The sequence below is a fragment of the Lygodium microphyllum genome, chromosome 21 (genome assembly GCF_053477565.2).
Source record: "Lygodium microphyllum isolate KBCC chromosome 21, Lygodium_microphyllum_v1.1.10, whole genome shotgun sequence".
In the NCBI taxonomy this organism is placed as follows: domain Eukaryota; kingdom Viridiplantae; phylum Streptophyta; class Polypodiopsida; order Schizaeales; family Lygodiaceae; genus Lygodium; species Lygodium microphyllum.
This window is the reverse complement of record NC_141155.1, coordinates 24274589-24301034: the sequence shown is the minus strand read 5'-3', so window position 1 is coordinate 24301034 and position 26446 is coordinate 24274589. Positions and strand designations below refer to the sequence as shown.

Here is a 26446-nt window from a genome sequence, read left to right as displayed (position 1 = left end):
TGACATTTACTTCACAATCACTCCAATCTCAAACTCAAAGCTACATTTCTTACCTTGTAGAGCCCTATGCCGTAGGCCTAAATATATGTGTTAGCACATGCATCATGTTGTGTCCAATGCAAAATTCGAATTGCCATAATGTACATAATGCATGTTAATATTAACAAAATGTAGACCATATGGCATAACCCAAAGTTGTGTGTGAACAAATGCATCATGTTATGTATGTTGCAATATTTAGGCCACACCATCTGTGCAATGCATGTCAATATTATCAAAACACATGCAGAATATTACACATGGTATAATATATTCAATGGCCATAACAAGATATAACCTATGTTATGCTAGTTACTATATTAAATATCTAGAAAATCTACCTTGTGAAAAAGAAGCAAGAATTCAATATCAAATCTTTGAAAATGAATGCATAGATTCTATTATCTACAATTAGGAAAATATCATTCTATCTCTTTTAATACAAATATACATGTAGCACCACATGCACACAAAGGCACAAAGATGCATATATGCATCATACTCACATATTTACACACTTTCAGAAGGGTCTATACATGTAGTGATTGTACATAGGTATGTTGTTTTCTAGAAAAAATCCAAATTGTGCCTATGTGCATGTATTAAAGGTTTACACAATACATTTTGCAAGGATCTTGAGCTTCACTTGATGTCTGTTGAACTTAGAAGCCCTCCTTTCTCATTTTTCAAGCCCCCCTCTCTCATATGTATGACTATTTGCCATGCATGTCACATAGTACAATATACCTACTAGTGAGAGAGGGGAGAGGGGAGTATTTCATCCACCATTTAATTACATGCCTTGATACATTCCATGATTCCTTGAGAGCATCTATTGTACAGTCTAAGAAAGGTGCATTTAAATGGTGGCCACATTTGATACCATGGTGTGAGCTTTAGGAGCAATCAAAGGCCTACATACAGATACATAGGCTGGCCCTTGTAGTGTTTATTTGTAAGTGAAGGAATTTGTTTGGCTCATACCCAATCAACTCCTCTAACCAATGGTGCTTTTGAAGGTTCAAGAGCATCCTATAATCACCATTCATGTTTGGGTTTAGGTCAGGTATTATCTTTAGCTCTAATGTCTAATAGAAGTACGCACTAATCCACTTAGGAAAGTCAAGTGTTGAATTTTTAACAACCAATGACTACATGGCCATAGACCACAAATATCCTGCCATTAAAGCACTTCTTTGCATAATCACATTAGTTTTCATTTTAAAAGACATTGCATTCTTGTGCTATATATAAAATTGATATTGTACACAATGTTGTTTCTCATCATGCCTTTTAGTATGTCCTTAGCCCAGTTACTATGTTATGCCTTGGCTTCATAAGCAACATAGTTCAAGCATATACTGCAAACTTCTTGGCATGCACAAAAGGCAATGGCTTATTACAAAATATACCATCATTATGTATAGCCCATGGAACTCGTATGTTGGCCACCCTTCATTCACGTGCTTCATTCATTCATTAAGAGGGCTTTACGAAACTACCCATTCTCTTTCCAAAGAAGGGAGATTGTATCTCTTCTTTTTCTCACTATAAAAATGAGGTGGCATAATAATAAGTCTACTTATAGCTACCTACTTATAGCTACCTTGAATCAAGGCAATCAAAACTTTGGCTTGCCTATCTTACTATCCAAGTATATTTACTAAATATTATGTACATTGCTAAGATAAGCAGCCTCTATTTGAGAAGGCTACAAACATCATGAGTTAAACTATTTAAATATCAAAAACTTTAAGACAACATTTACTCCCTAAAATTCTACCTCAATAGTATGTTTTTCCCCTTGCTCTAGCACTCATTCTTAGATAACCATCATATTTAGGCCCTAGAGGACAAAAGTCAATAACAATTTTCATGAATCCCAAATCTCTAAATTTCCATTCCTAATCCCCTAGCCCACATTTTGAACTTTCTGGCATAGCCCTTCCCTTCTTAAAATGGAATGCCTTCGATCAAGCTTATAAAAAACTTTTTTCCCATCTAATGGAAAAAGAAACATTCAAAAAGACCTGGTTTTGATCAAGAAAAACTTGAATTCCAAATTGACTTTCCTGAAAATCCAACCGAGAAAATTACACTAAGGATTCATTTTTTTCTTCTTTTTTTTTCATGAGCACTACCTTCCATCATGTTAGGCATTGATGTCACTTAGGACCTAACCTTCACTAAGTAGCTAACAACAAAATTCTACATCTATGTCACTTGATCAAACTTGAAAGACCCTGAATTCATATGATATGCCTTTGGTTTTCATCATCTTTAGAAAGAGATTGTTGTTGCAAAGGCCAAATATGTAAAACCCACCACCATCTCCTTTAACAGAGGCTTTGCAAGAACTTGATTAGCTTGCAAAGCCTCTATGATCGGTTAGGTTTTCTAGGCAAACATCCTAATATTGATGCCTCTTATTCAACCATGTTCAATAGATATGATCTTCTCTCAGATTTACCAATTCGGCGTACCATGTGCCACAAATTAAAGAGCTTGAATGAGTGAAAGATCTAGTACTTATGCTCTTTGAGAAGGTTTTGCACAAGACACAAAGTACAAAGGAAGAGAAGGAGAGAAGAGAAGCTACATAAGCCCAATTTAAACCCACCCGGCCATGACAGCGTTGGCACAACATTCAATTACCATGCTACATTGTGTCTGTATGTGTGCATATGTGTACCCACACGCACATGCATGTGTTTCAAGACGATGACAATACCAACCCACAACTGGTGTCAACTTTTCGCTTAAAGCAGCCAAATAAGTAGTGGTTCAAAATAAACTTTTCAATAAAGAGAGCTAAAAATTACAAGGGATATGTGGGGACCCACATTTTAGGACCAATAATTTACAAAAATGTATTTTGTTTTTGCAAATTTGAGAACCTAAAACACGGGAGATATGGAAAGGTAGCTGGCTACCCATAAAACAAGACGAGATATGGAAAGGTTGTTCGTCACCAAGCAAGCAGATGATTAGCAAGGACTAATGCAAGCTATCCCATGTTCCGGGTATCAACAAAGCAATTCATCCCAACCACCACACCCAATCAGAAACCAAATACCTTATACATGTTGTTGCTCCAAAGATCAAGAAAGCCAGCAAAACTACAACTCCATTTCTGCAAGATTGAAGATTGATGCGTCTTCCAAGTTGTTTCTTTGGGTGCACAATGTAGCCATGAGCAGTGAACTAAAATCCATTCACCATAGTCAAAAACCTGCAGTGCTGCAAATAAAGAAGTGATTAAAACAAAAGGCCTGTACTTGGGCCACTTAGTAGTAGGAAGAATTCATTCACCAGGCAGGACCATAGAGGACGCCCCACAATATCACGCAACTGGCACGGCCAGGTATAGGAGTATAGGGCCGGATACACACCGGGCTGTGGACAGACGCAAGGTGGAAAAAGAGGCGTTCGCTGCCCTACGTGTCAAAAGGCCATTGGGCCCCATTTTTGTGGGTGGCGGACACTTCTAGGCGGGGGATCTTTCCCGTCCCGTAATTCGAGCGCGCCCACTCTACAAGACGACAACACTCTCTCCAAAAAGTGGCTTGTGAGACTGACAAGAATTGAACCCCCACCAATCCCCTCTCACCTCTCATTCATTACCAATGGGCCAACCTCCTTTTCGTGATGTTCTTGAGCACAGTTTAGTGTGTAAACATAGTAGTGGACAGCTTGCACCTCCTGTCCTTCCATAACCCAATGTGTAACCGGCCTACGTGTTCCTTCCCACCATAAAATATGGCCCCGCCTATATGGACGTGGATATCACACTAAACAATACTCTTCCAAGACAACCACAAACAGCACCGACTAGCTGGAGAAATTAGCACCAATACTTCAACATCATGATCAGGTGCAAGACATAGTCCACAGAGTCATAATTAGTGTATCTAGACCAGCTTCAAAACTGGAAGAAAAAGGCATCATTGCTAGACATAATGAAGCTACAAATAATGTAACAGAGGCAGCCACATAGCTAGGGAAATAAGATTTGTTGCTCAAGATTACAGAGGGTAAAAAATACAGTCCCATCTGAGAAATATTAGGTGGCCAAGCTCCAACTGTACCTAGTTGGCCTAACTACCTCTTGCCTCAATTTATGTGCCCAATCAATGGGAATCTTATATTTCGTATGACCAAATAGAAACAGTTGAGGACTAGCTGGAAGAAATAAGGCATCCAACAATATGACCCTTCATGTTTGCCGGCACGCTCCCCTTATATATTGTGCCAAGCAAACCGTACCATCTAGGAGCAATGCGTGGTGAGAAATAGTTGGAATTCAATATCTTAGAAAGGGTTTGCAATGTCTTTATCTTACTGCCGTAGAGGCATACACCCATATGTCAATGTAAGGACGAAATTCATGTGTATAGGACAAATGATCCTTACAAGTGTTTACATGAGAGTTCCTGTGTGTGTGTGTGTGCGCGCACGCAAGCATGTGTGTGTGTGAGCCTTAACAAAGCTAAAGAAATACCACACCAAAGTAATACATTGAGAGAGAAACCAATTTAATAGACTCTGATACAATAGCATACTTGAATCCTGCTGAGAATAAGTTATGCACAAGTAGGTAGGTGGAATAAGCTATGCGCAATAGAGAGAGAGAGAGAGAGAGAGAGAGAGAGAGAGAGAGAGAGTGTGTGTGTGTGTGTGTGTGTGTGTGTGTGTGTGTGTGTGCAGGTTTGTGATCTGGATAAATATTGGACCAAAAGATGGAGCTCAACATTTGCTTGGAGATTGTTGAGCAACATAGAATTGACTAAACTATAATCTATATAAGATTGACAATATCAGGAAAAGGGGAGCATTGAGACTGGACTGCTTGTCAAAAATATCAATGTAATCAAGGCAAACAGAAAAGAATCTTCTTGAATATACCTAAGCGTTTTGAGTAGATCCACGATACAGCTACCCATGAAAAGGTAAAACATATTGAATATGAGCACAATCTCAATGGTAACTGGGTGACATGCCTTCAGAATTGCAATAGATGTATTGTTCATTGGTTGACAGAACTATAATCTTGTATCACTTGGTGTTTGGTGTCTTAAAAGTTAATTCAAACAACCATGAGTTGAAGATTTGGGTAGGATTTTGCATCATACTGCCATCTAATTTTCATGGCATTTGTAAACTAATCAAGCTCCAAGAAAACCTCCGCATAGGAAGCAAGATCCACTTCTTACAACTCTGCAACAGCACAATCTTTTGAGCTTCTCATCCAGGGTGTCCTTAAGTGCAAACCAGAAAGAATAATTACTCCACTGCAACGGGGCCTGCTTTACACTATCAAAGAGAACTATGTGTCAGCTTTACCATCCATAGCACTCCTTGTAATGTTGCCACCCATGAATCACCTAATAACGTTTCAAGTTTCATTAAGAATCACTTAGCTGCAGGCAAGCTTTAGCATTTTCTCATGCTTTTCCAGACCAGATGACGTAACACCAGTCCTCAACAATGTCACACAAATCAGTGTTGTGATTTTCCAGAACAGAAGATGTATCGCCAGTCCTCAACAATGTCACACGAACCGTGCTTTTTTTCACACGTTCAATGGCTTAGACTACAAGTAGAAGATGCACTGGATAGAACATGGCAATATACCTTTTGTTGAAGCTTTCTCATCATGTGGCTTTGATACCACCACATCCTCTTGAGGTTTCATGGCAGGGAACAGCAAAACTTCCTGTGTGTACCAATAAGCAGATAAGAATCAGGCCTTGACACACCTTAAAATATAGCATAGCCGTAATATCAAACCACAACACACTGTAACACTAGAATAATCACTTGGGATGTTCACAATCACTTACCTTGATATTTTGGGAGTCTGTTAGTATCATTGTTAGTCGATCAATACCCATACCCCAACCTCCTGTAGGGGGTAAGCCATATTCAAGAGCTGTGCAAAAGGTTTCATCTATGGGCATTGCTTCATCGTCACCAAGCTGCTTGTCCTGGACATCATTAAAAAATAGACAATCCAAATCTTAAGCAGCAAAAAGAGCCAAATTCATGCCTAAAAATAAAGCTAAGCCTATAAAATCTTCATGAAAGAAACACCTTAGATACTCCTCCAATGTAAAAACAACAGGAGATGGGTGACAAACCAGCTCCTCTAATCAAAAAAGAAGCAAGAAACACAAATTCTATTGAAGACCAGCTCAGCTGTCAAAGAGGAACTTGCCTTCAAAACTTGAGATGACTTGTGGAATGAATGGATAGCAGTCGTACAATGTTTCCAAGGTAGTCTCGACCCTTGGGACCCAGGAAAAGTTTCTGTTATCTGGCCTTTCAGATAGCCCCAGTTCTGTGCTACTGTCCTTTCTTTCCACTGCTTTACCTTTGATTTTCAGCTTCATTGTCTATCATCAAATTTAACATCTATGTGCTCCCGCAGAACTGCTTTTTGCCAAAAGCGAACCTCACATGCTATCTGATCCTCTGATCCCAAAAACTGCTGCATACATCTGATCAGGGGGTGGAGCTTGTAGCACATTCTCAGACTCTTAAGAATTCAACAAAAAGCACTTGTTCATCTACACTTTTTTGAGGACCAGCAAACTGATATTGTCAAAAACAATGAGACCAAGATAACAATGTTTCATGTAATGTCTCATCATGGAAAAGGAAAGTAGAAAAGAAAAACTAGGAGTAAGATACAATAAGACAAGATTGCCTGAGACTCAATTTTACCCTCCAGGACTTCATGCATGGCATTATATTGCACGGCTGAGGGTGGTGAGAACATCCTACTCCACATTCAGTTAACTGAAATGGAGTGCAATGGCATGACGCTAAGAATCTGGACCCCCAAATCAAGGAAATGGATACTCCAAGTCCTCTTTTTTATAGAAGTCATCCAAGATCATGTGAGTATGCACAGATGATTGGAAGCGAGAAAGGCAAAGCATAAGTGCTGATAGAAAGAAAAGAGCACAAGAACTCAGAATGAACAGGCAACGGAATCCATTAAGACCAAGCATGAGATGTACAATACCACTAGGGTACCGGCACAACAGTGACCAGCAGCAGTGCCTGCAGTCTCCCTCTCCAAGGATGCAAGATGATGCGATACAGCTGAGAGTGGAGTCCGGCATATATAAAGCTTCAATACGAGACCATAGATGACTGAAGTGACCCAAAAAGAGCCACCCAGCTGCCTCAAACTGGCACCCAACTAAGGGTAAACAAAGTGCCTATAGCCCATGATAACACCCCCCCTCAAATCATGGGTGATCAGTACAATAAGATATGCAATAATGGGCAACATACAAGCACCACAGCAGTCATCCACCAAAAACCTATAACATCATAATGCATAGAAACAATGAAAATCAGATCAGACCAGAGATACCCAAGCCATGGGTGATCACGCTAATGTTAAGGTGCCTCAGAAAGACACTAATATCAATGTTGATAATACTGAGGGAAATATCACATAAGACCACTCTCTCTTTACCAGCTGTCACAAGGTGATTGTGATGGAAACACTAACACCCAAGGAAGATGAATCCTTCAATTAGGTTGAAGGGTCAAAATAAGTAACTACAGACTAAAAATCTAAGAGGCTTCTCTTAAGAGTCCTCCTCGAGCTACTAGCACCACAAACTAAAAATAGTCAAAACTACTAGGGAGATGCCTATATAACTCCACGTCAAATAGATGTTGGTAAAAATCAGCAAGCTCTTAATGCTGATTTGCAAGCTGAAATGCCAAGACAGCAAGCTGAAAATGAAATTTGCAAGAACAGCCAGCAAACAATGATCATTGGGTTAGGAGATTGTCTAGGGCTACTAGACAACCTGATAGATTTGTTCCTGGTGCAAACAATGTGGCTGATTATGTCATGTTGACAAATTGTGATGAACCATCTTGCTTCAAGGAAGCAATGAATAGACAGGACAGCAAGAAATCGTATAAAGCCATGTTGTCAGAGATGGAATCTCTTGAGAAGAATGGCACTTGGGACTTGGTGCAGTTGCCTAAAGGACAGAAAACCCTTCCATGTAAATGGGTTTACAAGATGAAGGTCACGTCTGGTTCCTTGCCAAAGTACAAAGCAAGATTGGTTACGAAGGGTACAAGCAGGAACATGGAATTGACTTTGATGAGATCTTCTCTCCTATAGTCAAGATGACTACATTGAGAACCATTTTGAGCTTGGTTGCAACTGAAGATATAGAGCTCATACAAATGGATGTAAAGACTGCATTCTTACATGGTGATCTACATGAAGATATATATATGCAGTAGCCTGAAGGGTTTGTGAAAAAAGGGAAAGAGAAGATGGTATGTAAACTCAAAAGGAGGTTATATGGGCTGAAACAAGCACCAAGAGAATGGTATCATAAGTTTGATACATTTATGCAGTCTCAAGGTTTTCATAAAAGACAAGTGGATCACTGCTTGTACACCAAGAAGGCAGCAGATGGCAGCTTGATTATCTTGGTTTTGTATGTTGATGACATGTTGATTGCTGCCAGGGATACTCATGCCTTGGACTCACTGAAGCAAAGTCTTCATAGCAGATTTGACATGAAGAATCTTGATGATACAAATCACATTCTTGACATGCGAATACTCAAAGACAGGTCAAAAGGATTACTCTATCTATCTCAACAGGAGTATATCTCCAAGGTTTTGCAATGGTTCAATATAGAGGGGGGGGAAACAATTGGGGTTTCATTGCCTCCATATGTGAAACTCAGTGCAGAGGACAACCCTACATCTAATGATGAGAAGGCTGAAATGGCCAAGATACCATATGCTTCAACTGTTGGCAATTTGATGTATGCTATGGTTGCTACATGTCCTGACATTGCCTTTGCAATGGGAGTGATTAGCAAATGCATAGCAAACCCTGGTAAAAAGCATTGAAAAGCAGTGAAAGGTATTATGAAATACCTCAAAGGCACAAAAGAGTTGTGCATCTGCTTTGGAAAGCCGAAGGTATCTATTGTTGGCTTTACACATGCAAACTATGCTGGTCATGGGAAATGCAAAAAGTCCACTTTCGAATATGTGTTTACCTTCACAGGAGGAGCAGTCTCTTGGATCTCCAAGTTACAAAAGTGTATTGCATTGTCTACTACAGAGGCAAAGTATGTGGCTACCACTGAGGCATGCAAGGAGGCTTCATGGCTTTCACGTCTGCTGGGAGAGATTGACATTACAGAGTTACTTGTTCTTCATTGTGATAGTCAGAGTGCTATCATACTAGCACAGAATCCCATCTTTCATGCAAAGACGAAGCACATACAGGTGAAGTACCACTTCATTAGAGATATACTTGACAGCAAGAGCATTAAGCTTATCAAAGTGCATACAGATGATAATCCTGCAGACCTTCTCACGAAGGGTCTTTCAACAGAGCGGTTTGCTCATTGCCAACAGATGATGGAAGTTGGATAGATATATGTATTTCAGCTTTGTACATACCTAGACTTAGTTGATTCTTTTTTCCTCTTAAGGCACATTACTTTTAGGTGGAAGGTTGTTGGAAATAAAGGCCCTTGTGCTTTTTAATGTACTCGGGTGTGAACACACCCTTAGCACTTGTACTTACACATATATATCTACCTAAATTGATACACTCGTCATTGTACCCACAAATCATACACACTCTCTACTCTGCTTTCTCTCACTCTCCGTCTCTCAATGTTGCTAACAAACACTGACTGTCTCGATCTTCTACCTCCTGATCACTACATACAGCAAAGAAATCTGAAATTTCTTAACCTCTAGTGATCTCAATGCTATAATCTTTGAGGCACGGTTGTAGAAAGGTTAGGAGATGAGAGAGAATGCTGCGGAGAAAGATAATTCACACTTTCTTCTCAAAGAACTGAAGAAAATCTATCATCTGTTGCTGTCACACTGTCTCAATAGCTTGTAGATGCAAAGAACTGAAGAAAATCAATCATTTACTACTGCTGCCCTGTCTCAACAGCCTGTAGATACTATCACCTGTTATTGATTAGTATTCTCCTACCCCTAGCTGCCTCAAAAGATCCTTCAATGACTGCAAATCAAACTAGCAACATCTCCTCCCTCTCTCTTAAAAGTCTGAATCCACTCAAAATGCCTCTCACCGACCTCTAAAGACGTTTTTCAGTCTTGCATGGGCATTTTGACAAGTAACAACCTTTTTAAATGGTTTTTCCAATATTATCTATAATTAAATATTAATTTTCAATCTTTAAATAATAAAATTTAATCTAATAATATTTGTATCCATAAAAAAATCTAAATGTCCAATAATTAAATTGGCTAGACAACTTCCATTCCCGAGTGTCTTTGCATCATCCTTGACCATTAGATTGGCATTAGGGACCACTAAACGCCACTTCTCTAGTGTCACCAACAACTAGCACTAGATACCACCAAGTACCTATGCGGCATATCTTATAGCAACTTTTGCCTTTGACATCCCGTCCCATGCTCGTAAATTTATTCTAACCTCAGTTACACCTCACATGTGCAGCATTTACTTAACCATGTGATTAAAAATTAATCCACATGTTAAGTGAGATTTCAAAAATACATGTCCTCATGACAACCATCCTTTCATCTATGAAAAAGACTATCATGTTTTGCAAATTGTGCATGTGTTTTTCAAAAAGCTTTTATGAAATATATATATGAATAGTGTGAAATATATAAATCATATATATAGTACAAGTCGTTTCCCTTACGTTTCCGTTCCCCTTGGGGCTTTGTTCCCATTTTCTAAGGACCCCACCGTCCTGTTCCCATTCCATTGCTAAAATGGGTTTTAGGGCTGTGACCATCAGCTTGTGAGCATCGACTTTTTAAGCACATAATAAAACCTTGCTGTTTCCTCAGAGCTACTATCAACCTATACTTTCATTAATGAATTTTGACAAATGTCATGACTTTCAGCACCTACAGCTACTCAAACTAATTGTGTGTTCCTAAACAGTTATAAAGGTCCCATAAATTGGCATGAATTAAAACTAATGTCTGTTAGAAATTAAAGTAGAACTGTATGCTTATCAGATAGAGATGAATTGACCTCAAACTTCAAGATTCTATATCAAAAGCATGCATTATCGAGTTTCTTAGATCACAGTATCACATCCAGATTTGATCTTAAATTCCTTCATAAAGACCCAAATGCAGTTTGATAGCGGCATTGATAACCTTTCATCTCGTACCACCCATTCTTACATAGAGTAATATGCTTGACATGAAGATTAGTGAGGGATGGGTCATGAGTGAAAGACAGCAATCAGTCTTTCATCTAAGCATGCACAAGATGAAATAGTGCACACTCAATTAATTTTGGTTTATTTCAAGCATAACATCTTATTCATTAGTAAGTACTCTTCCATCTTCAGCAATATATACTATTTGATGTTTTTCATTCTTTGCAATGTTATCAGCTATCAGATAATTGGGGAATATGATCTACAGATCTGTTGGAAACAATATGCAGAAGTGCCAAGGTACTTTCCAACATGCAGAAGTGCCAAGGTAGTACCTTCAACTGTCCTATAAACCGTTCACGCTGAACCACAGGATCATTCAACTCTGTGTACGCATTGCAGACCTGCATTTAAGGGATTAGCATCCAAATGAGAGGACATTGGAAAGATCAAAGTGCAGTCAGCACTGCCCGGGGACTGATCATCACATAATAACTTTGTAAACAGAACATACAACACCTAAGTTCCTTTTTAGTTCTAGAACAGAAAAGATCATACAAGTTGTGGATGATGAATCTAATCCAAACCATCCAAAATTTTGAAACGGTACACTCAGTTTTATGGAAAAAGGAAACATGCCTCATGCCTGTTGACGAACAGCTCAAATCTTTCTGTAAGTCCAGGCTTGCTTCTATGCCATTTAGCAAGTGGACTCATAATTTGTGGATGATTGATGATAAAGCTTGGGTTCACACATTGCAATTCAAGAAAGTGACCAACAAGCTGCAGTAAATAAGCACTACAGTCAGAGCACCATTGATAAGAGACAGACTACCACAAGTTTCCCACCCAGTTGAATCATGAAAGAAACCTTGTCAAGTAGCCTTGCTGTTGTTTGTGGTGGTGGGCAATTTACTTCAAACTTCTTACAAGCTTCCTTCAGATAGTTAGTAGTTTCCTCTGAAGATAAATCTTCTGGAATATCAAGGCCGCCAAATTCTTTCAGACCTTCTATCATGTCTATTCGCCTGATCATTGTAGCAACCACAAAAACCAAACTTATCTTGTGTGTTTACCTGGATCCTATATAACTCCAGTTCAAACTAGTTCAGATTCTACTAGAAACAAGACTGGTCATTGTGCCATGGAATCACAGATCAGACAAGACAGCTCACTAAGGATCAGTTGCAAGCTTTTACCTGAAAGGTGGAGTAAAATCAATCTCAATTGGTTCTTTGTCAATCCCATCTGCATGGTATTTTACCTTATATCCACCAGTTATCTCTTTTACCATACCTGTTTAAAATAAGGACAAGGTTACCATGAGAATCTTCAAAACAAAGTTGATATTAATAAAAGCACTTTGTCACAAACCTGCAAGCATCTCTTCCGTCATGACCATAAGATCCATATAGTCAGCATATGCCATATAGAATTCACATGTTGTAAACTCAGGATTATGGGTCAGATCAATTCCTTCATTGCGAAACTGCTTTCCAATTTCATAAACACGATCTAAACCTCCAACAACCAGTTCTTTCAGGTATAGTTCTGGGGCGATGCGCATAAAAAGCTGCAGATTCAGCTCATTGTGATGAGTGATAAAAGGTTTTGCAGCAGCTCCACCAGGAATCATATTCATCATAGGTGTCTCAACCTGTCAATTTGATTGTCCAGAACCATTTTGCACAAAGAGTTAAAATTTGAACCAGCATATATACATGGAACCACAAGCAATCCAAACACTTAACAAAACTCGCCAAGTGTAGGGTGCATAGCAAGAACCTCCAAAAAGTTTCTCTTGTTCAAGAAATCTCTCACAAAGGTTATTATCTGAGCTCTCGTCCTAAATATATGTCGAACCTCTGGATTAACCATCAAATCAAGGTACCGTTGCCTATATCTTGTTTCCTGCCATATAGAGTATGTGTTTTAAAAAGAAAACAAAGCATACACAGAGACTTGCTTTGAACAATTATAAGTCCAAACCTGATCTCGTAAAGCATAGTGATCAGGGTTTCTTGGCTGACCAGGTGACCATAATGCTGCAGTTTTATCTTGCTGATTTTCCTGCACAGCATGGCACCAGAACATTATCATGCAGAGCCTGGCATTGGCAAAGTTATCAGAACAGAACAACTAACTAATAGCTTCATTAAGATCTCACATGAAAAGCCTAGGAAACCACAAAGAAGAATCAAACCTTCAATACAAACACACTAAAAAATTATCTACACTTTTGCAGATGTGTCACATAAAGATGCTCATCTTGATAGGCAAACAATATGATAACAATAAAGAGAAGCATCCAAAAATCATTTTGAAGACCTCAAAAGAAAGCAATAAAAATGTGGATAGCAGGAATTGCACAACTTGAACCCCCCCCCCCCCCCCTTCAAAAATATCAAATTAATTGAGTTAACTTGCAGTTCTCACCTGACACATCTTCGGAACTGTTCCTAGATCCAGGTGAAGAACACAAAAACAGCATGCAGGTAATGTGGTATATATGCACAGCTTTAAAGCCATACTCAAGACTCAATTCAGGAAAAACTGAAACATTATTGCATAGAAGTGTAAAACATCTTTATTAAATTTTATTATGAATATGAACAAGAGGGCAGACGTTTGAAAGGACAAACCTGCTTTGCTATAAATGTTCTCTGTCTGGGTAACATGTGCAAACAAGGTGACAGGACTTGCACCCCTGTGGGGAAAATGCTTAGTTCTCCCTTTTTGCTCTTCCCTGCACAGGCAAACCAACCAATATATTTAACATACTCTCAGGGATGCTGAGCTAAAACACCATTGATTCTCTGCTATGGCAGAAAGATTGTGGTTGCTAGAAACAATGGCTTGTAATCACCTACTTAGTCAATTCATAAGTTAATACAGAATGATATTCATTTTTTATTCGTATTTCATATCAAACTGTGATAAACATTCTCAGGTAACACTCACTAAGAGGTTGATTACTTATTTTTTACAATTTGATAAGAAAAATCTATATAGACAATTTCAAGTGTGCAATCTGCTCATTCCAAATATCTATTACTCATCCTATAATGAATATTGAATAATAACAGATTTAATTCACTCCTCAGCATTTACTAGCCTTAGAAAACAGTACTAAAATTAGGAAACAGTATTAACATGCAATTCTTCCTGAGTTCAAGTCTGTAAGGTCAATAAAACAGTGATGATAATGTAGTGCTTGAACCATATACTAGAGGAGGGGAAAGGCTTACCTGGAAATCCTTGCACTCCTACGATATCACCGCGCTTGATGCTCGAATGCAGTTTAGTAAACTCAGCTTCCTCCAGACCAGAATATCTGAGAGCGTAAGAGCAACCACCCCCTAAATTTGTGAGAAAAAGATAGAAAAAAAACATTGACCATAACATCCACAATTCTGACCATCAATGCTGAAAGTGCAGCAACCTCAGATCAGCCATGACTTGAACCTTGCTGCCGTCTCCATACAGATCATAAAACAATAACTTGTTTGATGAACTCCTTTTGCTCATGATCCTTCCTGTTGTGTAGAAAGTTGAACAAGACATCAATGATCATGCCCTACTACATCAACCTTTAGTTTACGCTAGACATGAGGTCTGATAACCAATGTTACAGAAAACAATGTATAGGTAAAACAAACACACCAGCGACAGATACAGTCGTTTCCATATTATGCTGACCATCTGCCAAGCCCATAAACTTCTCCACATATTCAGGAACAGTCAATGATACAGGAAACTTGTGAGGATAAGGATTTGTGCCACTGCTTTTTATTGCTGCTAATGTCTTTAGTCTATTCTCATAATAAAGCTGCAGACACAGCCCAGTGAATGGTTTTAGGAGAAAAAGAAAAAGAGAAAATCACCAGTTACAAACAAACAGACATAATAGTTATTTCAGAGCTGCAAGGCTAAGAATTTCCAACTGTATAAGAAAAGAAAAATCTATGAAAATAGGCTGATAATTCACACCCGTGGATCCATATCATCCTCATCTTCCTCTGTTTGTCGAGGTTTGCCAGCCCGTTCACCATCTGCAGCTGCCTGAAAAATAATTTTAGAAAGTTATCCCAATAGTTCCTGCAGTGAATACATTTTTGCAACTGCTCCTTGCACAATGAGGTTATCAGAAGTTCACACCAGCACATAATGTGATAATTTGAGCTTTTGAATGCAAATTGCTAGAAACATTTAACCTGCAGCTAACACCTCTACATATGTAGCCACAGCCAATGATGCCTCTTCGCAACTTGCAAAAAGATTATGTCAATTTTTTAGAAAGTGTTTTAAGTACCTTTTTTTTCTTCTCCAGCTCTTTGAGTCTTTTTTCCTCTTCCTTTTGTTGTTGTTTCAAGGCCTTTTTCAAGGCACTTCCAAGACAGAAAAGAAAAGCTTAGAGAAATTATTATGCATAGGAACAGTAAAACAATTCTGATACTACCTGCAGCTAATTAGATGAAAACAAAAAATATTTAACACCAGGCATATATTGATAGGACTTTATCTGAAACACACAAATATTTCCCAACACGGTGCACCTTGCAGGGGCAAGCAAGGGCAGCCCCAGGGGGTGTTAATGATTATACCAGACATACAACTGTCAAAACCCTACCACTTCAAACAATACAGAGTCTACAAAGTATGAATAATGTTGCATAGGAGCTCAGCTACACACACACACACACAAAACAATGAACGAGAGAGAGAGAGAGAGAGAGAGAGAACTGGGAAATCACATCTATTAATGTGATAATGAATGAATGAAAGTACAACCCTAAGGTTGGAACATATACACTATGACAAATCAATCCCGAAATGGTAATAAGCCTAAAGCCTTGTTTAAGGCTTCAAACTTTTCTCTCAAAAGGGCCTTTGTAAACACATCTGCCAAGTTCTCATGTAGGGACATATTCCAAGACGATGTCTCTTGCGTGGAGCCTTTCTCTGACATAGTGGTAATGCACCTCAATGTGCTTACTGCAAGCATGAAACATATGATTCCTCGAAACTGCCATAGCGCTCTAACTCTCAATATAGATAGGAGTGGGTGATTGCTATCCACTCTGAGATTGGCCAAAAGGTTCTAAGCCATACACATCTTAAAGGTTCTGTAAATTGCTACCCTCTATTCAGCTTCACAACTATATGTGACCATTGTAGACCACTTCTTGCTTACCCAAGAAATATATGGCACTAGCTAGGAAGGCAGCATAGGTGGTGGAGCCCTAGCAAGGTAGCATCAGCAAGACTAGCTGCATCAAGGAGGCATCGAAGGAAACCAGGTCGATATGTTGGTGCTAGGGATGGAACCTCAAAACTAACTGGGGCAATGATAATTGACTAGCAGATCCAAATGATGTTAAGAAAGAAATGACTCAAATATTAAATGAGGGCTCAAGGTCATGAATCATTTATCCAATGTCCTTGAGAAGTGTCCCTAACATTCAACCATACACACACGAGCTTTTGGAAACTCAAAGAAGTCTAGACTATATCCTATACTTCTTCCCTGTGGAAAGAACTCAATCATGCCACTTTTTAAGAGTTTGCATAAATTCGACCACTAATTTGTGAGTTCAAAATATGGATCATACAATTGCGAAGAGCTCTAAGAATCCAAATGGCAAAGGAGGATAAACAAATGTCTAGCTTCAAGAATAAAGACAAAAGAGAACCTACAATAACATCACATCGTTTGAAACCAATGGAGTATCAACAAAAATTTAACTATGATCTTAACTTCTCAATAGATAAAGGAATATACTAAAAAGGAAAGTACATTTAAAGTGGTGAAAAGGGACGTATGACCTTCAAATCTCCAAAGATTAAAGTAGACACTTCAAGAGCACCTCAAGTTAATGTCATTCTTGTTAGAACAGCAATGGAAGAAGCGTTAGTGGCCATGGTCACTTCTAGTTGTGAGCCCTACATTGAGTCATGGTCATTTCTAGTTGTGATCCTTACAATGAGTCAATGAGAGACAGTAAGAGCTTTATCCGAGCTCACTCATTTAGTTCACTTAGTTAGCAAATTAGTCAACTCATGAGTGAGAATGTGCATATGTATTTGTGGGCTGGGCACAAGGGATTATTTTAGATATTTTTCCAATGTCCATATTTCTTATAGTTTCTAGCATTTTTGGCTATTATTTTCTAGCATTTTCTAATGTACATTTCTTATGTTTCTAACATTTCTTATGGTTTCTTGCCTATTATTAGGCACACTTGTCAGTTGATCATTGAAACTGGTCCGACTCACATAAAGTAGTAGTTCCTTCAATTAATACCTGGTCTTTTCACACAAACAAATAGAGACCTCACTCCCTCACTCAATACCAGATTGGCCCCGAAGACCAGCGCCCCTCTCGGTATTTCTTTATCAATTAAAAGATGGAAGTTTACCAAAAAAAAAGAAAGAAATGTTCCAAAGTACAAAACCTATGAACATTTGGCTTTCATCTTTTCTGAGTAAATTTCAGTTGCATAAGGACAGTACAACATATCCAGAACAACATCCCAAGTAGGAAAACGCTTTCTATGAGCATAACTCAATAGTTCAAGTGTAGAATTGCAATCAGCAGAACTCTGTATTTATTGTTTTTCACCTGTTTCTTGACCTGTTCTCAGCCTTATTCCATTCCAGATCTGTTCCATACTAGTTAGACTACAAACCCTTTGACCCTGACATCATTCCAACAGTAAAACAATCCCACAAACAGCACTAAATCAGAGCTAAAAACCCTATTCCCGTGTGGCATGGTCATCACTGTCTTTAATTCCTGCATTGGAGAAGCAATCAACTGCTCCTAAACCTAGACAGTGAGGCTCTTGCCTTAGCAAAAGTGAAAAGAAAACACAGAACTATACATTCGATTGAATCAGCTCATCATGCAAAGCATTTCCTCTAAGAATAGAGAGAGAGTTGACCAGAGGGAGCAAGCTCTACCTCCGTACATGAGTCAAAGACGAAGAAGTACTCTCCATAGCTGATGTACTTGCAGCAATCTTCCCTCAGCTCCTCAAAACTTCACTCTCAAATCTGCTGCCCCTCATGCCTATTAGGTTTTCTTTTAATGCTCTCTCTCTTTTGGGAATTTGTGCCACATAGCATACATGTAACAATTTTCCCGTTTAAACCATCCAGTCTAAAATTCTCCATGATCGGTGCAAAATTTGACCTTGGCACAGACCAGAGAATTAATCCTCATGCAAAAACAAGGATAATGACGCAAACAAATTCTAGAGTGTCCAAAAATAGTAACTCTCTAAATTTTAGGAATGGTGACCTCTGCATTCCTCAAGTTGTTTTGAGCAACTTTTATCATTGCAACCACATCAAAAAGTGTAATGTGGCTCAGGTACACTGACTTTTATTCTGTAAGCATTCTCACATGTGCATCTTCTATCTTGGCTAGGCTCATTGTCCTACACCATCTCCAGTGACTAAGCACACAGTCCCAAACCACTGGCATTCTATTCTTCAATGCCCATTCAATCTAGTCCCAAGGCTCAGACAAACCATGAGTCCAATTTGTCCCAATGGCTGCCTCTTCTAGCCATGCAAAGATCTCGACTTAATCCAAGAGAACTCTAGGGGTAAAAAGCAACATCAACTAAAGAAAAGAAAAATAAAATATTTATATAAGTAAATAGGAAAGCAATTGCAAAAAGTATCACCACCTGGTGACAGTCATTATCACTTCTTGCCTTCTCCCTTCTAGCACCCCCACTATCCACTATAGCACATGGAGGAGCTAATCATTGTAATCCACTTTCATGTTGAACTAAGTTCTCTCTTCATTGCCTTCATCATTTCTTATTACTCTAGTGTTTCTCTTCCACTTCCATCTCTCACGTGGTATCATCACCTAACCTTTGCCAAAGTTGCTATCCCTTCATTGCCAACTACATCTACCCCTCCCCATAGTCAAATTTCTTTTGCAACTATCCATTTCTTACATCTTCTATTTTTCACCCTATTGTTCACCTTGCCTGCAAAAAACTTTTGCTCTTCTTTCCCCTTGAGCTTTGGTTTTCTTGTTATTTGTGAGGCTTGCTTAGGTGCCTTAAGAAGTTATGTTTCCTTGCCATTCCAACTATTGGTGAAGGACCAAAGCCTGCCCTTGTTGCATATTCTATCTAGTAACATGGCGATGACCATGTTTACTTCTAGAGGCAACTTTGGAAGCTGCTTTGTACAATTACAAGTGGTTTTGGTGCTTCACTTGCCCATAAAGGACAATTGGCAGATGCAAATTCAGTCTTAAAAATTTGATAATAGCTGCTTTTCTAGTTCAAAATACTATTAGTTGCTACCTTTCATCCCTAAAGTGGTTGGTGGCTGCATTTTTTAAGGAGACCTTCATGTTTTAGCTCCTTGGCATCCCTCCAATGGGTTGGCATGCTCCATTTGTTGAAGTTACCCCCTTACACTCAAGCATATCCTTCTACACTTTGAAGGCATTTTTCTAGATTTTATTCATCAGCATGGATCTATTTGAAACCTCTCCTCCATTTTCTACCACCTCTTCTTGATCCACTTTGGTGGCCATGAGGTCTCAACCTCATTTCTATCTTCTTGCTCGACAATCCATGTACTCGTTCTTGCCAACCTACCCAATCTCAAAAGTTGGATGGCTCCAACCATTCCTTGTAGAAGGTAAAGGCTTGTCACATTCTCAATACCTATGAGATGTGGACATTCATCTCTCAACCTATTCCCCACCTAATGATGGTGGTTATCAGGATCAAGTTAATTTCTAGGACACGCTCAATGCAAAAGCTTTGACATTCTTTTGCCTAAATTTCACAAGCAATGTATTGATTTATGTAAAAGATCTCAACACTACAACTCACATGGGAACTAGACTCAAAACCATCTATGAAGTTTGCACTTTCTCTCATCAACTCACTTTGTAGATACAACTTCATCAAATGCCCATCCAACCATGAGGTAGCACATCAACAAGTTACAAGATGAAGCAAATTTGATCTAAGCTAGCATCATGTGGTCGAGTGGTGGATTCTAGGGACTTGGCTATGACCCTACATACCCATCTTTGCTCCCCCAAATATAATGTCTTTTAAATCAGGTTTCTTACCTCATAGGACCAAGAGACTTTGACTTGGGAGGAGTTGGTTCTCTTAGTGCTTGAGCAAAAAGCTTGGCATTCTAAAACCTCTCGTGGATCAAGAGCGATCACCAACACTTTCACTGTAAGTTCGAGTGGGGGAGGAAAGAAGAAAGAGAATGGTAAGAAAGACAAGGAGGAGAAAAGAAATAAAGAGAATGACAACTCTTTCGAAATGTACTCTTGTTGCAAAAAGGGTACCTACACAGAATCAACATTGGCAAAGGCATCCCCATTTGCAACCTTCAAAGGACGCTAAGGCATCCAACATGATTGCAAAGGAGTACCTTTGTGGCACTAGCTATAAAGTTCATGTTTGTCACTTTTCTTGGTTTCGAGAGGAATTGGCATCTTCAAAGTTTGAGCCTTGGTTGGTGGATAGTAGTGCCACTAACCATATAACTTCGAGTTCTCATCAAGAGTGGTTGCAAGATGTTCACGACAAAGGGGGATCAATCACCATTTGTGACAACTTTTCACTACTAGTTCATGGTGTGGGCATCATATCTCTATGACCAAACTATCAAGGCCTAAGGTCAATTGTTGGCGTCCTCTACGTTCCAAATTTTGGGGTTTAATCTCCTTCAAGTTTATAGTATTGCATAGATAAGACACCAAAATCATCTTCACGAACCATGAGAAGTGGGTTGAGGATAAAGCAACTAGTAAGCCTCTCTAGAGCAATCTTTAGGAGGATCAATCGTATATACTCACACAACCCTTACATGCTTGTTATGGCCACTCGCATTATGATGCCATTTGGTTGAGGAGTTACCACACATTGGGGTGTGCCCATCAACACCTTGTCACAGTTGCATATGAGGCAAGAAACATCAACAACCTTTCTTGCATATGAGGCCAGCCACTACTTCACTTAAGCTTGTCCACAAGGATTTGTGAAATTGAAAGGAATGCTTCAATAAACTAATGGAATTGGACTTGGAAAAGAGATCTTCACATCTTAACGCAAAGTTCTAAGAACCTATTACAAAAGATATAAGGCCTTGGACTGTGTTTAAATAATCTTCTACATGTGCTACCTTTTTGGGTTTTTGTCAAAGTAAAAGAGTGAGCTATTGTAAAACCAATCGATTATCTCCTCTAGCTACCAGCCACATACACCCCTACAATAGCTCCAAGTCATTGATCCATTGGAGAAAATGGGTGATTATTTTTATTTTTTAAGTCTTTCCACATGAAAGTCCATGAGAAAAGCATATGTTGTTCAAACCAACCACTTTCTAGAGATAAAGATTGTTAGATAACCACAGCACAAAGATCTCAATATAATCTACTCCTCTCAAGCTTCCACATGAGCTTGACCTTACTACCTCATCTTGATCAAACCTCTCGCTTCGAAGTGATTCTTACAACTTGACATTTTCTCTTTTTGTGAGCCACCAAAGCTTTAAAAAACTCTTCTCATTAAGCATTCTCTTCTTGCCTTTCAAGAAGCAATAGCATCAAGTGCTTTACTTGCATCTGATGTAATATTGCCAGTTCTTTGAGAAAACTTGAGCAGCTCCATGATGAACACAAAATAATTGCTTAACAGCTTTCCAACAACTAAGTAAGACCAAGAATCCGACGGTTCCCTTCATTGACAATAATACCTATTATCTACAAAATGGAACATGTTTTGACTTCAAACAAAGCCTTGTTTAGATTGTAAATCTGCATTCCAAGCCAGCCAGTGCTGACGCTATCACGTCATCCTCTCAAGTAGTAAATATGTTTTCTAACAAAGACGGACAAACCGCTCTCTCTCTCTCTCTCTCGTCCTCGGCAGGAGGCAGGAGGCAGGAGGCAGGAGGCAGGAGGCAGGAACACAGTATATCATATATCGGGCACTGGGTAGAATCAAAGACAAAGTGGATAGGAGCCAAGCTGCAACTCTCTGTGTGCGCGCGTGGTTAAGGCACTTACTTCTTGCTTATGTTAGCCTGGCCATCCTCTGCTGGCGGTTCTGCTGAAGGCGCAGGCGAAGGTGGTGCCATGGTTGCCCGATTCGCCAATGGAGGATTTTGGAAGGCCCGATGTGATAATGGCCTCCCCCACAACTGACTCAGCGGGAAATAGCACTAGGCCGTCCCTTGCGATAGTAGCAAAGGCTTGAGCCCCGAGGAAAGACCAATCGTTCACGCGAGAGAGGGTTTAAGCGCGCGCTAGTTAATTTTACCAACGGGCTTCCCAGGTCTTAAGATGAGAGGGTCAATTCTGCATCCGTCAAAGGCCCAAGGCTGTCCCTTGCGACAGTGGCAAAGGCTTGAGCCCCAAGCAAAGACCAATTGTCACGCGAGAGAGGGTTTATGCGTGTGCTAGGTAATTTTACCAACCATCTTCCTAGGTCTTAAGATAAGAGGGTCAATTCTGCATCCGATAAAGGCCCAAGGCTGGTTACACACTGCCCCAAATGGATACACATTTTTCAAGTGGCGAAGACATTCAAACAGAGGAGCGTCGAGATCCCCCAAACATATTATCAACCCTACATTTTTTGAGTGAGGCCCACAACCATGCCCACACTACCCCGAATGGATACACATTTTTCGAGTGGCGGAGACATTCAAATAGAGGAGCATCGAGATCCCCCAAAACATATGATCAACCCTACATTTTTTGAGTGAGGCCCACAACCATGCCCAAGTCACAAAGCAACATGACCTGTTTATTACAAGTGAAATTTTCAGCTACTATCAAGATCTATATATTTCTTAATAAGTTAACTTTTGACTATTAAGATTTGAACATCCATCAATCCCCCCATCCTCCCAAGACCAATCTAGTGTGCCAACCATTAGACCTAACCATTGAAAATGTCTAACCTTTAAGTCAAATGCTCTTCCATTAGAAGTGACCACTAAAAATGTCCAACCTTTAAGTTAGATGCTCTTCCATTAGAAGTGACCACTGATAGTGTCTAACCTTTATGTTAGATGCTCTTCACAATGCCCCATCCAAGAGGGCAACGTGAACCTTAATTGCATTGTTTCTAAAGGGTTTTTTGTTATCCAAATGTTTCTTGAGATTGTTAGCATTGCTTTTTAGGGCATATGCTTTTACAATGGTAAGATAACATAGTTCATCTTATTAGCATTGTACATTTCATAAGTATTAAGCACTCATATTAGGGCTTCAACTAGGCATCGCTTAGGGTAGTTAGTGTGGCATTTTTTGGTCCTAGGTGGCTTCATTCATTGATCAACCTATGCATTGTAAGGTACCAAATGCTAGCCAACTTGTTAGTCTTGGGTGGCTCCCCATGCTCTATATATTCACACTCCTCCTTCAGTCTTTGTAATGTTAGATCACATCTCTCTTAGAGACAGGGATGACTAGAAGCACTGTTGGTCATCACATCTATCGGTACCCATGCGGTTCAGATTATTCTCATGCTATGAGTTAAGGATTCCATTGCTCATTCATGATTCATTCTGAGTTCTTGTGTTCATCTCTTGTTGTTCTTTGTGTAAATGTTTATGCTTTGTATTTTCTCGCTTTCGTTTATTTGTGCATTGTTAGCTTCTATATCTCTCGATCCAAGTGCCTTCTTTGATGTGTCTTTCAATGCTTCTAGGTCATTTGTTACTACCTTTTCATGCCTTGGAGCAATTGATCTTTGCATTTTACCTCTCTCCTCCTTGTACCTACTAGATTATGATTTCTCATGCTTGGCTACCTATTTAGTAGGTGATAATAACATATTGACCTATGTTTCTACTACCCATATTCTCAATTAGTTGTTCAAGAATCGCATGTTGTTGATTTGACCATTGTTTTTTATATGGACTCTTGTTGTCTTGGAAGTTTGGCTTTTTGTATTGACACTTTTACTTATGTATATCGGTATATTGCTATTCTAGAGTGAGAGCTTACATTTTTGGCTATTGTTTTGGACAAAACCTTTAACATCGTGCTAATTTGATATGAATTTTGACATTTTTCTACTAATGATTGGCTATTATATGATGACAATTGCTTCTCTTAAGGGTTTGTTCGCTTGCATTTTAACTATCATACACTTTAACCACTTTTTATATCAACGTTCTATGGTTGAAAGGGAAACTTTTGTGTTTAATTTAGTGTATCCTTATAAACCTCTACTATTGTTCATTTTCATCACATTTTGTTGTTTGCATTTTTTTTTTGTGTGTGATTGAATTATGTGTGACTTGTTGAATCTTCCTATTGTTCGGCCTGATTGATCATAAATGCCCCATGTATTTATGTCTCTCTCATTCTTTATTATCGTCTTGCATATCACACTTCTATCATGACCATTCCTATTATGACCATTTTAGGGCTTATTATTCTCTCACCGTGGACTAAACTTGTTATTCTAAGCCTTACTCTCTGAGCTAAGAGTGTGCTTGCTATAGTGTTCTCTAAGTTGCATGTTCTTCACCTTTTGCTTAGACCATGTTCCCAACTTTGTGGATTCAATCTACATCTCTAGTTCTCTAGAGGTTTCCCTTGAGAATGGCGGATCCCAATGGGCTTGGTCATCAATGTTCTTCTATGACCACTCTTTAATGGCATTGGTGGCAACCTCTCCATGCTTCACACATGAGACGATGTCATGGTTTTTAAGTGGTGGGCATGTAGGTGGATTTACATTGGTGATCTATGGAGAGAGGGTCACCCTGCTCTTTGTTGTATGGTTGCTTCTACTCAAACGGTGGATAAATATTTGCTACATTGAGCTTTCCATTAGGTTAGCCTTGGATGGTTGCTCCTTGTCATTGCTCTTGAGAGTGGCGGAGTTTCTTTATCCCCTCTAAAGTAACTTTGATTCTCCTCAGGTGCATGCCTTGGCACATAATCAGGATACCTCTATGTTATAGTGGCATAATGGCACCCTTGGCATATCCCTAAGCTAGAGAGGTATTATCAGAGAGTGGAGGTTGGGCATGCTTATGCATGGCATACATCATCATGATATGGTGGACCCTTGAGGAGCATTTCTACATGCACCAATATATATACAATGGTTCAAATCCTTAAGCTAAAGTGACAAGTCTACGATGGAAGTTTCAATAACAAGCAAAGTATTGCTCTTTATATGTTTCCACATAGGGGACACCTTGGTGAGATACCCAAAGGAGGGGAATCCATGGGCATGACTTGCTTCTACATGAATGCTTTTTTATTAGCAATGGGATTATGTTATTTCCACTTTATGTGATTAGGGTTCAAGTATGATCAACATATCCCCTTAGGTGCTGTCACTTAAGTAATTTTGGCACTGGATGTAGTGATATAGTATCCATGGTGCATTCTTTATCAGTTTGGTATGTAGTATGATATCACATGTTTTTGGCACACTCAAGCTGTGATATGGGACATGGTGGTGGTCCCTAGGGGCTTGTGCATTACCATCTTTTTATATATTATTCAGATGATTACTTGTGATATGAGAGAGGGTTCAGTGGTGTACATTTTATGGGTATTGGACATCTTTGTTAGGGCCTAGGCTAGGCACCAATTAGGGTGGCTAGGGCAACACATTTTATTATTGGACAACTCCATCCATTGTTTGGCCTACCATTATAAGATGTCTATATGCTGGCCAAGTAGTTCATCTTGAGAGTGGCTTTTTGTGCTTGAAATATTCGCACTCCACTCTCTGTAGTATTAGATCACATCACTTGGAAAGTTGAACACTAGAGGCACAACGTATCCTTGTGGTTTGTATTGATCATTTTGTCCAAGTTTATACTGTGTTTTCTTACTTTCATTCATTTGTGCTTCCTAACACATCTTATTCAAAAATTTATTATCTACATAAAAAGTAGAGTTTTGTAGTAAGTTGATATTTATATGTAAAGTATAGATCTAGAAAGGTGGAAGAATCCATGGAATCACAATTTTGGCTCCTACGGGAGGTTCACTCCAAAACCTTGCTCCTCGAGCCACTAAGGACTTTAACAATGATGTCGATTATAAAGATGCAAACCTTTTATTGTCAAAGAGAGACTATATTCTTTACTATTGTTCTTGGTGACTACAAGCAGAACAAGATAGGCTCCTAGCATGGTAGGAGAGGTCATTAACAGTT

At 39.2% G+C, this 26446-nt stretch overlaps 1 protein-coding gene across 2 annotated transcripts; it reads right to left on the bottom strand.

Moving 5' to 3' along the window:
* Positions 1 to 4912: 4912 nt before the first annotated feature.
* Positions 4913 to 22622, bottom strand: ATKRS-1 (lysyl-tRNA synthetase 1). 2 transcript variants are annotated; one of them, XM_087661219.1, is made up of 17 exons: positions 22315 to 22622; positions 15553 to 15628; positions 15231 to 15302; positions 14904 to 15069; positions 14683 to 14776; positions 14489 to 14574; positions 13883 to 13986; positions 13230 to 13310; positions 13026 to 13151; positions 12615 to 12897; positions 12440 to 12536; positions 12112 to 12268; positions 11880 to 12023; positions 11576 to 11644; positions 5883 to 6026; positions 5674 to 5755; positions 4913 to 5342 (listed from the first exon to the last, which is right to left on the bottom strand). In XM_087661219.1, the coding sequence occupies exons 1-17, from the start codon at positions 22383 to 22385 to the stop codon at positions 5323 to 5325; spliced, it is 1872 nt and encodes a 623-aa protein (XP_087517345.1). In that variant the 5' UTR covers positions 22386 to 22622; the 3' UTR covers positions 4913 to 5322. The 2 variants fall into 2 exon arrangements, with proteins under 2 accessions (XP_087517345.1, XP_087517346.1); XM_087661220.1 differs by having other exon boundaries at positions 4913 to 5352; positions 22315 to 22620.
* Positions 22623 to 26446: the final 3824 nt, after the last annotated feature.